The 15641-nt window shown below is 42.9% G+C and overlaps 1 protein-coding gene across 2 annotated transcripts; it reads right to left on the reverse strand.

Annotated features, from left to right (window-relative positions):
- Positions 1–10374: 10374 nt before the first annotated feature.
- On the reverse strand, positions 10375–12082 carry dmrta2 (DMRT-like family A2). Of its 2 annotated transcripts, none has more exons than XM_028404217.1 (2): positions 11620–12082; positions 10375–11255 (listed from the first exon to the last, which is right to left on the reverse strand). In XM_028404217.1, exons 1-2 carry the CDS (start codon positions 12080–12082, stop codon positions 10375–10377), a joined length of 1344 nt encoding a protein of 447 aa, XP_028260018.1. The 2 variants fall into 2 exon arrangements, with proteins under 2 accessions (XP_028260018.1, XP_028260019.1); XM_028404218.1 differs by having other exon boundaries at positions 10375–11253; positions 11600–12082.
- Between the last annotated feature and the right edge of the window lie 3559 nt (positions 12083–15641).

Below are 15641 nucleotides of genomic sequence, written 5' to 3' on the forward strand. Positions count from 1 at the left end.
CAGAGGTGGAGGTGGATGGGGGCTGGCTGGCTGGACATCCGAAGCACCAGACCATCACTCAGGAGTCCGGTGATCATGTCTCCAGGAATTCCTAACTTTACTTTCCAGCTCATTCATAAAAGTTTCATTTTAATATGGTTAACTTTTGTTTTTAACAGCAGCAGGCATTAGCATAAAAAGCCACTTGTTAACCCTCAGGCATCATAATGGTGATTTTAACTCTTTAAATGACGGTTAGATTGCATGAAGCTAATATTTAAAAAAAAAATTTGCACAAAATTGTGCAAAAGTAACGACTGAGGGTTAAGGTTAGGCGTTTAAAACAGAGTAATACCCATTTAGGTCTGCCACTTCCCTGTGGTTCCATTTTTAAGGGCAGAAATATTGACCTGGTGAGCACGAACTCATTCAGTAGACCCTGAACAAACTGAAAAAAATCATGATACTTGCTTCTTTGTACTATTAACAAACTACACCATGGTCACATGACCCTATGTCTGATAATAAATTCAAATCTGACTCTGGTGACCCCTCTAAGCTGTATCCTGCCTCGGACCTATCGACAGCTGGGACCGGCTCTCACAACCCTAAACAGTATTTACATTCAGTGTCCCCAAAAACCTCTGTCATGTCATTTAGCAACAGCAAAAAGATTAGAAATCACTAGAGGGATATCAAACGATGTCAAACAATCTCTCCATGGTGCAGAGAAATACTACACATACACTTCATTACTACAATTAAACCAAACGCTGTAAATGATGTAAACTGTGTCGAGGGAGTGTTACTGTGTCTTTATATCACCAAAGCGGAATGTGATATGCAGTGTGTGCACCACACTGCATATTTGGTACAGGTATTTTGTAATCAAAACACAAAAATACATGTGCACATACTCAAATCTTAATTTAGAATTTTAGCCTCAGGCAGCGGGCGAGCAGCTAAATAAAGCGATCAGGGACACACTCAGCCATGAGAGCTCCACCCTACATCCCACTCCCTGAAGCCCAGAAAGATGCCTCCTCCTGGGATACAACTCCCACTCTGCCCCGGGGCTGGAACACATATGGAGGAGATAAATACAATGAAAAGGAGAAAAAAGAAGCAAAGTCTGAGTGACTGTGTATGTGTAACATTTTAGTAATGACTAAAATATTATTTTTAAGTTAAATAATGATATTGGGAGAACACACAGTCAGGAATTGCCATCAGTGATGGCACCCAGTGTAAACTCTGAGCTGGGCAGCCGCCTGCATGTCGTTTATTTCCTGCAGTATCTGCCTCTAGCACACTCACACATACCAGCCAACAGGCTCCTTCTGTTCCTTTATCACACGCACTGATATTCACACAGACAGTAAATGAGCACACACACACACACACACACATAAACACACACAGAGAAGATGAAAGGTGCAGCAACTGAGGGAAAAAATAAGGGAGAGAGACAGTGGAGATTGCAGCTTAACCTCTTGGCTCCGCTGTAAAGCAGCACTCACTCTCAGGAGCCTTGCTGATAGCCATCTGTCTGGCAAGGAGAGACAGCTTCACCTTCCTCGCACATCAGCACGCTCACAAACACAAATCCTACAAACACAAGGGCAAGCACTCACTTAAAACTGGCCAACACTCATAGATGATAATGCAAAGGGAAGATATTCAGAGTGCGGCTTTGGTGCTGTGCTTCTTTTATTTATCTAACAGAAATGAAAGCAGAGATAATTCTTATCTGCAAAATGAATCCTGTGACCCTGAAATATTCAAACTGTATGCCACCGAGTCTCTACATAAACTTATTTTTCTTCATTCATACAAAGTTTGCTTTTAGATATGCAGTGTGTGCACGGTGACGATTAACATCTATTTAAAGTGAACAAGGGACTTTTACTGACAGAAAAATGAGCTTCTGTAAGTTGGAAATCCTGAGCTGAATCCACAACACTTCAGATTTCAGCTATAAATCTGGAGTTTAGTCAATAGCTCCCTCTCAAGGTGATGTCTGAGCTAAAGAAAACCTTTTACCGTAGCCACATCCTCACCCTCCTACTCCTCCCTCCTCCTCTCCTCTTCCTCACTCTTAAAACATAAATTCCTTGAAATCCTCTTACTTCTCCACCTCTGCCTCGAATCCACAACCCTCTCCCCACTTCTCGATGTCCTCTCCACCCCTCGATCCATCTCTGTCCTCCTGATCAATAATCAATCTGCAGGGGCCAAGGCCAGGGGCCTTGCGCCATCTGTCTCCATCGGCAAACCTGAGCAAGAGGAGACGGAGGGAGGGTGGGGGTGAGAGGAAGAAGATAGAGTTCAATCTATCTCCATCTATCTCCATCCGTGGTCAGGTCCACTCTGCCGGTATAGATCATAATTTGGAGAGGTGTAATTGCTGGTCAGAGACTTGTGGGGGGGAGAGGAGGAGGCGTCAGTACTGTTTCTACAGTCCAGTCTTGCTGTTTTCTTCGCCTCCACACTCTCCTGCCTGACCCAGTTTTTCTCCTCTTCATCTCTTCCTCTCATTTCTGCTGCTATCTTCACTTTTCTCAATTCAATTTACAAACATCCACCAACCACAACAACATAATTCATCACTCCTCTACTCCTCCACGTGGGTGTGCACAACTGTGTGGTTTGTGTGCCTAAACTTTGTTTACCACTCCTGAAGGACCAGAACCAACCCTGCTAGATTGGCTGATATTCATGTGTCATTAAATAGACTTCATTTGGTTACACTTAACATCACAGGTGACATGAGCTGAAGAAGAAACCTTTGCTCCCTGTTGTATTTACTACATGAAGACACATTTTGATTCTTTTGCAAATTCAGTAAAAAAGTACCTTCTTTGTTACTCTGCAGTGTTTCAGAGAGCTTGAAGCATCTTTGACATGACTGAATTCTCATTTATTAATCAACCGATATAAGTGTGGCTCTGTTATACTAACGTCTCCATCCTAACATGCACTTTTCTCCAGATGGGGTCGCTGTTTTTTCTGTCCTTGCTGCTGCTCGGTACAGTTCAGGCCTCCAGCTCTTTGCATTGCCTGGCACTGGTGGCGGGTGGGTGAAGGAGTGAGGAGGCAGAGCCCTGCAGAACGGCTGTGCTACAGCCCTCAGTTCATCATTTAATCCTACTCTCTGATGTTAGCTTAGCTTAGTTCCATTTGTGCTAAAATTATGTCAAAATATAATTTTTTTCAATTTTTACCATTTAGAGAAATTGCGAAGTAGCACAATGACTCTTCTGTTGGAGTATATTTTGTGATTCCATCTGCAGTAAGTGCATGTCTATAAAGCACAGGGTTCTGTTAGAGAGGAGTGTAAAAAAAGCCCATGTTGTCCTCAAGCTGCAGTCAATCTCACAGTAGGTGATACAAATATAAAGTAATCCATATCACTTCCTGGATCTTAATTGTTTCAGAATGAACTCCTGAAAGAACTCTTAGCCTAATAAATCTTCACTTATAAAGCAGTAAGACCGCAGTGTGTGTTTGACCCTTTGTGTATGTGTGTGTCACGTTGTGAGTTAAAACTGTGATAATTAAATGAGTGTGCTGTACATCAATCTTAAAGTGAAAAATGCTAAATTTAGAGAATGTGCAGGACTTTGTTTGATCCTCACGCCTACACTCGAAGCACACTCTTTCATGTTTCTCTATCTTCTGTTTTGTTGTTGTTTTCAGTGTGTGGGTCTCTGCAGCGCTTCACTACATTTCCAGCGACATTCTGCTGACTGACAGAAGTAGGTCTGTGTGAAAGGAGCTCTTCCCTCTCTGGCTTTCTTCCTGGTGAGATCTCCTCCTCAACATCTTCTTCTTCTTCACACTCTCACTCCTCTATTTTTCCTTGTCTGGATCTTTCCCTGGAATGTTTTGAGCCTTTCTGTTCCAAGTGAAAGTCATCAAATGAAGATTAAAGATGCTCCTGTTTCCAGCTAAAAGCACACACACACTTGCCCCCTCGGGAAACCTTGCACAATTATGGCTCGAATGGGATTCATTCCCAGCCTTCAACAACTCATTAACTGCATATTGCAAATCGTACGTTTCAGCAGAAAGCATTGATGAGGAACAGCGAGAACGGGGGCTTTGGGAGAGGCTGGCATCATTTTAACGTGTGTTCAGAATTTATTAGCATATCACATGTGGTAAGCTATATGTATATTACATATGGGGGACTGGGAGGGAATGACAAAAGAAGTCAGTGTTTCACTTACAGCAACCTGCAGGTTAAATATTTGCAAATGTTTTTTTAATGTGTGTGAAACCCTTGAGAGGTAACAATCTGAATCTGAATATAGTAGAGGACGGATAAAATACTACATGCATCTGTTAGGCAAACCACTGTTTTAATGATTTACATTCTTCTAGATGACTCTCAGTGTAAATATCTAATCTAAATATTCCGTATTCAGATGTCCTTAGCTTTGCAAATAGATGTGAGAGTATTCATGAAGGTGAATAGAGCTAAAGATGTTTTCATGCTTGGATGCATTATGTGTTGTTTGAGAGGTGTGGAGTTACTGTCAGTTTGCTCTGTCAGAGAAGTTTTCTGTTTTAAGCTGAGACAGAGAGCGGTGCAGAGGTGCTGCTGATACGTGACCAGCTCATTAAAGTTTCATTGACCCTCTGAGTCTCATTTATCCTTCACAAGCCAGGTACTCTCACTCACAGGTGCCCTCACCTGTGTGTGTGTGTGTGTGTTTATCTCTGGCTCTACAAAAACAATGTGGTGGATAATTAGGAGACAATTGTCAACTTTGAATGTATGTGTAACTTGTCCCTGTGTTTCCTGTTTGATGCTGCCCACAAAAGACAATGTAAAGTTCTTGCAGCTTTCTCTGAAGTCTGCAGGGTGGAGGTAAAGGTGGGTGAAGGGGTTAGGTGTTGTTCTGTATTTGGCTGATTTATTGCATCATCTTCTTTCCATTTTGTAGCAAATGGCAAATTAGGGTGTTTTAACGCCAACTGCACTGACAAAGAAAGAACTATATACCTGTGTGTGTGTGTGTGTGTGTTATATTATTAAGAGCGTTTCACTGAACCCTGCCCTACAGCAGAGAATTTTATGCATTGCATTGCGTTTTCTCTATATTATCATTCTGTACACACACACAACATGCAAACAGAAATCATGCACAACCTAATGCACACACGCGCACACACACTGTCACATTCCAGCACACCTTATCTGCCCCAGCAGTGTTGACTGACACTCTCCACTTGAGGAGATTAAGTGTGCTCATGTTGTGTCGGCACAGCGTGAAGTCCATTTATCCTGAAAACTCATATGAGGCTTTTCTGTGAGCTCCTTACCAAATACATGCACACACACACACACACACACGTCACATATACGCTCCCAAATTTCACTACACACAACTACTTTATGATCATTGCTGTCACTGGAGAGAATAATGGTGGCTGCACTTTTGTTCTTTAAGAGGAGGGTCATTTGTGCACTGAGATGATTTTTGGGAAAATTCTTCTTTCTGCTTTCCTCAATTCTAGGTGTGTATTTTTCATCCATTTGTGTGTTGTTAAATTGCCATATAGAGAGAATGAGCCTGTGGCGTTTGTGGTTCCAACTGCAGCAGATTTAACCATCACACTATTAATACACACAGGCCATCTGGGTACTTACAGGGTACAGACAACTCACTGGCAAGTGCTGATGGTCTCTCTTTATGCCTGCCCATTTGTATATTACTCATTTTAGTTTTCCATATTACAGTGCACAGAGCTGGGCGATCGGCTTTCTTCTGTCTAGTTTAATAAGGGGAAAGTATCAATTAAATTTAAATTTGAAACCTTTATTAGGTAACACAGCACCTCTTTATTAGAGACCATACACCAGTGAGTACACTGGAGGCTATGCAGGTAAAGTGTCTTGCCCAAGGACACACAACAGTGACTAGGGAGGAGTTGGGATCGAACCCTGCTATACCACTGAGCCACTGCTGCCCAAAATGTACTTAAGGCAGCCCAACAAAGAGCGCCATACACCAGTGAGTATGGTGAGTATGAGTAAGGCTATGCAGGTAAAGTGTCTTGCCCAAGGACACACAACAGTATTAACATAGTATTATTTTAATAATAATAATAGTATTAACAGCCTGACTGTAGTCGACATGGGGAGCACATGACCACATGACCTCCTCCTCGACCAGCAAGAGAGCTACAGGCCCTGGCAGGTGCTGTAGCTCTCTTGCTGGTCGAGGAGGAGGTCATGTGGAATATGAAGGTCCTGGGGACTCCTGGTCAGGAGGTTCTGAGGCCCCCTCTGCTTCAAGGCCTGCAGCTCTAAAATATTATATACTTGCTTCTGCAAAGACAAAGCTTCAAGCAAAACAGATCATAATCACATATTCCTATTTTATAATGGCAGTGATGTTGCGCTAATAATGATTATAGCATAAATGATCCACTGCCACAATAGTCCAAAATAATCAACAATAGGTCTAACATTTATCAGTCACTATAATAATTAACTACATGAGCAGCTTGTGTGGGTTGTAGACACCACCTCATGCTACCTCTAGGGGTGAGAACACTGACAAAATGCAAAAGTGATCAAACTGTTCACTGTCAGCACCTGCAGAGCCTCTCCTTTATAGGGGCTGTCTTGATAACTGCCTCTCATTTCCACCTGTTGTCTGTTCCATTTGCACAACAGAGCTGAAACTGATTCACAATCAGTGTTGCTTCCTAACTGGACAGGCTGATTTCACAGAAGTGTGATTGACTTGGAGTTACATTGTGTTCTTTTGGTGTTCACTTTATTTCTTTAGCAGTTTATGTATAGCTTATCTATGTTACAAGGAAACTGAAGGTAAGACCAGAGTAGCCAGAGAAACTGGAGGAAAAACTGACTTCACACTCAGCAGCATCTCTTCTAATATTAAAGGCATTTTTTCTGCTGCCAGCAGGTGGAGCTGTGCTTCACCTTGTTAAATAGACCTGTGGCAGGTTTGATTGTGCGGGTGCTGATAATAAAGGGGCCATGGGAATAAGATTTTAAAATCAATACTAAAGCATGCAGAGAGGAGCACATTCAATACTGTTCAGGCAAAAAAACACCTTCTCTCTCTTGTTGTCACCTGAAAACAACAAATATTGTAGTGACTCCAGTGAAAGCCTGAAAATTCTTCAGTTGTTTCTGTTCCGCTCAGACATGAAGTTCTGTCCTGTAAGTTTAGGCCATGTGCTGAGAAATCAAACTAGAGAATGAGGATTAAAACTAATGTATTCAGACTTTTGGTTATTTCTGTCACTGACATTGTTGGTGAGCCTGCTAAGCTGTAAACCATTTATGTAGCCCAACAATGTCTTTATCTATTTTACTGTGAGCTTACTGAGCTGTAAGAGTTGAGGCAGTGCATTCAGTCCACAATGTGTGTAATTGTTTTTGTCTCTGTGCTGGTTTGTTTTGCTGTTATCTATTTGTTATTCTGACAGTAAACCAAACAGTGTCTCTGAAAATGAAAATGGGTTTTATGTATGGAGTAATAACCTAAATGGATTTCCCTCTCTCTCTCTCTCTCTCACTCTGTCTCTCTCTCTCTGCATTGCTTCGAGAGCCTGTGGCTATTTATCTGCCTGTGTCTAATTAATTATTAGTAAACACATTGAAAGCAGCAGACACATATAGTTGTGCGCTTTCTGCAGCCGACCAGCATCTTTCTCTACAAACTGTTGCTGCTGCTGCGTCTCCTCTCTTCATACTCAGACTGTCACAGTTTTGACTGGATTTTTACACAGTGTACTGTAATAGTTTCAGATGGCGCACACTGTAAAAATATGACTAATAAAGCCATGAATCAACAGTCAGTGTGACCAAACATGATGGCAAAACACAGTGTTTACATGTTGTGAACACTATTTTGACCTGTGAGTGGACAGAAAACATCTTTTGTTCGTGTCTTTTACACTGAGGCTTACCCTGCTCAGTGTTTTGCACACAGGTGGCCAGCAGAGGACGCTGTATGCCCACAGGACTATACAGCAGCACATCCAGTGTGTGATGTATTGATTTAAAGTGCAAAATAAAACAAATGCAGCCAACATAAAAAAGCAGATTATTAAAATCTAGTATGTGAGGTTCAGGTTGTGTTAGGTCCTCCAAACCTGCAGCATCATGCCAATAAATCAAATGTTTTAGAAATTTTAGGTGTCTGTCATGAGTGCTGCTTGAAGCAGCACTGCAGATGCTATTTGTTAATCAAGACTGTCACCTAGTGGTGCTGTCAGTGTAACACACAGCAGCTTTTAGAGCACTGTGTGAAGCTGATGGTTGTTAAAACAACACTGGATATCTGGCTTTTTCTGGCTTTTTGGTCCTTTGAAAGGATGAAAATATTTATATCAAATACCGTATGTGGCACTGATTTAATATGTCCCTCCAGCTGCCCACATTGCTGGCCTGAAAATGACATCTAGTGCTGCTGTGGTCTCTGCAGGAGACAGCTGACCATCCCCAACACACTACAAACATGATTTAAGACATAAATGATCTTTAGCAGCTCATAATAATGAATCACATTAAATTGAACAAAGCCTAGATTACGTGAGTAAAAAACTTCCTCAACATTTTTTTAATCCACTCCTAATTGGTTGAATTAGGACGCAGCTCACAAACAGCATTAAAACATTTGGATTGCTTCTGGTCTGCAGCAGCTGTGGAAAGGCTGCATGCCACTGACATGAGATAGCCGGCAGGTGGCGCCATTGTTCCACAGAAATGAACATTTGACCATGAGCTGGTGGAGACAGTGCTGGCAGAGGGGGATCTGTGTAAAAGCAGCGCAACAACGATGCCGTCAGGTCTGAATGTTTAGCCAACATGTTATTCTACAGTTTAAATGAAGGGACACTGACAGGATTACTACATTTCACTCATCAGAGCTTTCTGTCTGTTTTTAGTTATAACCGGGCATGGGGGATTATAGCCCATCCAACCTTAGGATATATTTGATTATGTGATAATTATTTATGAACAGAAATTACATTAATGATAATAATTCTTCTCTTACCCATCTAACAGATCACACAGAACTCAAACTTAGTTCTTCTCTTTTTGGTTGTCGCAGCTGAGTTTAATCTACAACTCATTGTCAATAACGTAGTTCCTTAATCTGATCATGACTTATTTACTAAATTAATAAATGCACGAAAATGTTCATGTTCAATTGACTGTGGCTTCTAATAAAAATAGTAACATCTCGTTTTTAAAATTAAAGTTTTATTAATAATCCACCTGTGCCGTCAATGCTGGTATTTTGTATATTCTTTATGCGTCACAGCTGAACAGGTACATTAAATTAGTTTTTTACGGTAAAATCCCAGTGGGCACCTCATTTATTTAAGTCTACTGAGCGACATACTGCGTGCGCTGCTTTTATAGCTGTACAATATTGTATTTAACTTGATCAATAAATGATGTAAAAACAAATCCTTTCTATCAATAAACCAACTTTTCCAGGATCGTCTCCTTCAGTCTGTGTTCTTGATCAATTCCTCGATTTACGCTCGAGCTGTGTGTTCTTTTCTCAGCCAAAACAATGACAATAAACGGCGCATGTGTGTGTGTGTGTTTTTTTTAAATAACATTTATTTCCAGCATATTCATACAATGTGACAGCACAGCTTGTAACCATTGAAGAGGAACTGACTTGATCCAGCACTTTGTCACAAAAATATTTGGAGCTGACTAAACGGATACAAATGAAAAGTCAAATATAGCATATAGCGTTTCATATTACCAAATGCATCATATAATACAGGCAGGTGAAAACAAACTAAAAAAATAAAGGTGAGATAACTGAATAATAATACATAAGGAGGAAAAAATGAATGAATGACATTTACACATCATTAGTTCAACTTTTACAGCAGGAGACTGGGTTAACGCTACATGTTTTAATAACTTAAATGTGTTCCTTTTAAAATCCCATGTGTTTGTGTTTGTGCGTGCGTGTGTGTGTCGGGGGTGTAATACATGGAAATGCACCAACCAGCTGTAAAATTTGAAATCATGTCCATCTGATAAATAATTTCATGTATAGTTGGGATTTTTTTAACGTTCCCAGCTTGATTTATTTTGAAATCTATAAATAAATTTTCGGTTTTTTATTGATGCCATAATAAGGTTCCTACATATGGGATGTCATTCAATAACTTTTGCAGTCAAACATATAAAATTATTTTTGAAAATTACATATAAGTGAGTTTAGTTTTTTTCCCCCCTCTCAGACCATTTGACTACAAGCCAGATAATCCTATTATATACAGCAGCCTGTAGCCAAAACACGTCACAGATTTTCAACACTTGTGGCTACAAATACAATGGAATGTGTCTCTATATGATGAAGACAGCCAGTCTCACTGTTTGTCCGGCGTGTTGTTAACCAGAGGCCCGTACAGCCCGCTGGCATAGCTCTGCTCTTTGTGCAACATCGTCCTGTCTCTTATCAGGTCGCTAAAGGCATAGTCCATCGGGGGTCTGAAGCCCAGAGTGGGCATCAGTCCGGTGGTGGAGTAGGGCGTCATGAAAGCCAGTCCCCGGCTGTGCGCAGAGTAGGCCAGCCGCAGCGGGTTCAGTCCCAAGTGGGTGCCCAAGGGATAGGTGCTGGGGTCCGCGCCGAAGTGCGGGGCGTTTGGCTGCAGAGGAGAAAACGCAGAGCGGTTGCTCAGCGTCATGGCTCCGGGCAGCATGGGCCTCGCCGGGGCGGTGCTGGTTGCAGAAGCCGGTGGAGGCTGCTGCGCGTTTTGGAGCATCCTCTCTGCCGTCCACGTCTCCTCCGGCTTGTTGGAGCCCTGTGCACCGCTGTTGTTGAGGATCTGCTCGATGGCCTGCACCACATCTTTACCGCAGCCCTGCAGGACGAGCTCCAGGACGCTGCGCTTGTGGTTGGGGAACACTCGGGTCAGGATGTCGATGGCGTTCATGTGCCGGGAGGCCGCAGAGGAAGGAGAGGGCTCCTGTTCGTCTTTGTCGGTCTCAGAGCCGGAATCAGAGCCAAGTGAGCTGACGGACCCAGGGGTCTCCTCTCCGTCTTTTAGAGGCTTGGACACAGGAGAGCTGATGAAAGACTCACTGTCTCCGTTCTCTGAGCTGGAGCCTCCGTGCCGGCCGTCTGGGGATGAGATGCCCGGGGCCGAGTCACTCTCAGTGGAGGCCGGTTTCCCCACAGAGGGCTGAGGGGTGGCTGAGCCGGACAGCTGGCTCTTTGGAAACAACTCATACTTCTGGATGCTTGACTCTGTTGACATAACCAGACCATCAGTGTGAGAATGTGAGGCACAGTACGTCAAAGCATGAATGATACAGAGGGCCGTGAAAGCACCACAGCGAGATCATGAACCAGATAATCAATAATTACACAATATATTAGACATTCAAACAACAGTGAGCATATAAACCTTGAGAAACACTGTGAAACAAAAGCACCAACGTTTGCAATTAAAATAATCACGGCTTGTAACGTCATTGATAAGGCTTACCGTGAATACATATTATCGATTTAAGTAACATCCCATCTACGGTTAAATCATAATATTAACTACAACTTATTATTTTCTGGACTTATTAGTTTGATGAAAGAACAGAGAGCATTAGCTTCTCACCTGAGTTGCTCTCGCTGTTGACAGAGCTCAACACATCGTAGTTGGGGCGCGGTGGGATGATGCCGTTGGCGGCGGCCAGTGCCAGTCCCTCCGCCGTGCCGTACAGCAGCTGCAGCTCCCGGACTTCGTTCTCCTCCTGAGCCTGCTGCCGCCGCAGAGCCACCTGCGCCGCCATCACTCGCTGCCTCTCTGCGATCAAGGTGCATTTGGCGCACATGCAGTCTTTCCAGCGGCAGTAGCGCTTGTGGCCCTTCAGAGCGGAAACCACGCCGTGGTTCCTGCAGCGGGCACACTTCGGAGTACGCGGGTACTTGTCTGCGGCCCGGAGGAGGATCGGTGGGCCGCGCAGAAGGTTCCCGGCCATGGAGACCGGGATGGTGGCTGCTGCGGCTGCTGCTGCGGCCGCGCCGGGGTGGACTTGAGATGCGGAGGAGACTGTGGGGAGTTCCGGTCTCAGATCCATGCCCGCGTTCCTCACTGACAAAACTAAAGTATAATCAACTAAACTGCGTTATATAAACGATCTGTTTCAGATAAGCTGTGTTTGAACTGATCACATCTGCTCCGCGCTTCTCAACATCTCCGGGCAACAGGTGAAGTCAATGATTTACTGACAGACAGAAAAATCTGATCGAAACTCTGATGGAAACTGTGGTCTGAACAAAAGTGGTCTGCGAGCCGGAAAAGCACAGACACGACTGAAACAGTCGACTTTAAATCCAGAAAGAGCAGCAGCCGAGAGGAGCGATCATTCCTCCCCGACGTGAAGTTTAAACTGTCCAGGAGGAGCCGAGGTTGTTACTCGCTGCAGCCTGAGACACTAACTTCCTCCAGAGATTGTCAGTAGATACAGATCCCTCTCTCCTCTCTCTATTGTTGCTCCTACGTTTTCATTAGACAAATTTGACAACAATGTGGCGTCTGTCATTGGTCAAAGGGGGAAGGAGCGATCTGATTGGCTTGCCTCTTTTTTTCAACTGTGTCCACCTGAGTTCTTTTTTTTCTTCTAAATATCAAGTGTTAAGAACCTGAAGGGAGTTCCCGGAAAGCTCAAATCGATGCTGTGTATTTCCAAAAAAGAATTTTATAGATTTAAAACAATAGCCTGTGTTGCTCTATTTATTGTGGTAAAGCAGCTCTGTGGCAGCAGCACACGGTGTCAAAAGGACCTCAAATCATCCAGATCTCCCGAAAATCAGCGACAGAAACAGACCTGGCTCTGTCGACAATATTCTATATATTTCTTAAGAAATGATCTGTGTCATTTGGCGACATCGTTATTCTTTATTATTCTCTGTGTTCAGGCCACTAATTTCTGACTGTTTACGAATTTCAGTTCCAGATTAAAGATGACGCGGGGCGGTAATCTCATCCGTAAGGTAAGTATTATCTGTTTTATTATGTTAGAGTGAAAGTCAGGCAAATTATCGACTGCAGGAATTTAATCTGTTGATAATGTTGAAACGGTTAATTCACTGTTCACTTAGCGGTCAGATTAAATTATATTCTCCTCTGTGCGTCCCACATCTGTAAAGAAAAACCTTCTAATATTATTATTGTTATTTTTTTCGTTTCAGAAGAAAAACAATAATAATACATGCGAAATTAATTTAAATTATGTGGACTCCTTTGTCTGTATCATTTCGTTTTGTACTTTATGTATCAAGTTTGAAACTGCATCACATTTAAAACTCAAAATTAAAGAATCAACAAAGATTAATAGATTGTTTTTGCTGATGTTTAAAACCTTTTAAATAATTGAATAATAATATTAAATAAAATTTCAATAATAATTGAAAATAAGACAAAATTCAATCAATTTTCCAGCTCTGCGTAAAAACACTTAGTTTTAAGAGCAGCCTTGAAAAATGTGTTTTATAATTTGTGTATACACGTTTCTATAAATTACAGATTATTTGTATCTATTATTATTCGTTTTTAGCACTGTGGAATAATAATAATAATAATAATTCTTTAGAATGCTTGAAAAGTTAAATTGGTGTGTCTGTGTTATTATTGTGTGGGTCCATATACTCAGACTTAAATAAAGGAGCATGTATTCTCCGCTCTTCAGGCACTCTGCTCTGTCTCGTCCTCTCACATTAACCATGATGCCGTCATGCTTCCAGAGATTTGATGAGTTCACGGCGCACAGAGCTACAAAAGGGCAACCCGCGCGCGCCACCTGCTTCCTCACCTGTTCACTCAGCAGATAATTCCCGCAGCTTTTGGAATTCAGATTAAAAAGTAATAGATTTTTTTAAATCAACAATTGTCAGTTCCTTGGAGGATGACAGCACTCTTATAGAGAACAACAACAGTTTGAAGCTGAACAGCAATGGCTGCTCGGTGCGCAGCCCTGCCTCTCTCCCCTCCCAGGCTCATTGTTTACTTTCTGAATCACTGTAAGCAAATGCCATCTGTTTCCCTCGCCGCTGTCATCTGCACCTTAATTACCTAGCCAACAGGCTAATAGAGACGATATTAAAACTACATCTTTTTGACATTCAAAGTAATTATCTGCAAGGGCGACGCTGTCACTCGGATGAAAATTATCCGTCCTGCACGGAAGTGATAGTTGCAAACAGCAGAGAAGGCCCGGCGGAGAGATTAGAGGCCTGCAGGCTCACCTCAGGATGATTAAAACAGGAAACAGGCAGCGCTTCTCATCAGGATGGAGACAAGGAGACAAAACAACCCGCAAAGTTATTACGCACAACTTCAACTCCTGATAGATAGATAGATCCACGTGTTTAGATTATTAAACGCCATAAATTATCATTTTATTTTGGCTGAGCCATGAGGGAAAGTTCATTTTTGGGAAAAATAAATGCATTATGATAGGGATTAAGTTCACCATTCTTCCTCCTTCCCCAATTAAAAATGCCCCCCGCGCAATTAAAAGTGACTGTGAGCACTTAGAAAATCCAACATTCTTTTAACCACTTCATTAGGCCTATGCATCAAAAAACTATGCGATGCTTTCATTTCTTTCAGGAAGGCTACAGATGAGTGGGTTTTTAACACCCTTTTAAGATCACAACAAAGGCCATGCTTGACCCAACATATGTAGCAGCATGTTTCCGCTGCCCCCGCACCCCGGTGCGGCTTTCTAGCGGCCTCTCCCACTGCCGCTGCCCCGCCTGCAGCACGGTTGGGCCCGGATCCCCTCCCGCGCTCTCCCGCTGCCGCAGCCGGCTCTGACACACAGAGGCAGAGGTTAGAGTAGCAGTTAGACAAGGGGCCGCGGAGAAAAGAAACGCACGGGGTTTTTTTTTTTCCACTCAAGTATTTACACGCTTGACGGGCACCACCGAGTATAGGCCCGGGCTTATGGACAAGAGGCTGTTAACCTGCCACTTCACACCAGCTCCACCGCGCCGGGGACGCGGATCAGGCTAAATGCATTCCTTCAAAGGCAGAGTCAGGGGAGCGGGAGGCCTGGGGACAAATACAACATATTATTGGGGACATAACCTGCGTGTTAGCTCATAAGGATGAATGGAAAACAAATAGCCTACATGTATTACCTGTGAGGAGGGGCGCATTCCACCCTGAGGGGCCTTCAAAGACATAAAAGAAACATTCAACATTTTTTACGTTTTCAGTTAAGATGGAGGAACTTTTTCCTGCCGTCTTATTATATTTATAGAATCACTGTCAGCCGCCCGCAGGAGTCAAACACGCAGCCCTATATGAGCTACAGCTCCTGCAGGATCGGCTGGGTAAAGGCCATGAGCTGAAGAGCCACTTGAGCTGAAGAGGCAGACAGAGGTCTCTCAAGCGTCACTCTTCACCCGCTAGAATAACACTTATTTGTAAATGGGGGATAACCCTGCCATGGCATATGAATATTTCAAAGATTTGAAGGGTCTCTCTCTGCCAAAGCTGTTGGCCAGCAGTCAGACAATCTCTCTCTCTCTCACCAACACACACACACCAACACACACACACACAAAATACGTTTTTGTGCCCCCGAGGCAGGTTGGCAGGGATTATCTTTGTTTAATGAATGGGCTACA

The sequence above is a fragment of the Parambassis ranga genome, chromosome 4 (genome assembly GCF_900634625.1).
Source record: "Parambassis ranga chromosome 4, fParRan2.1, whole genome shotgun sequence".
NCBI lineage: Eukaryota > Metazoa > Chordata > Actinopteri > Ambassidae > Parambassis > Parambassis ranga.

Coding starts and splice junctions, on each gene's coding strand:
- dmrta2 (XM_028404218.1), bottom strand. CDS start 12,082: ATGGATCTGAGACCGGAACTCCCCACAGTCTCCTCCGCATCTCAAGTC. Junction 11,254..11,599: donor GTGAGAAGCTAATGCTCTCT/GTTCTTTCATCA, acceptor ATGTCAACAGAG/TCAAGCATCCAGAAGTATGA.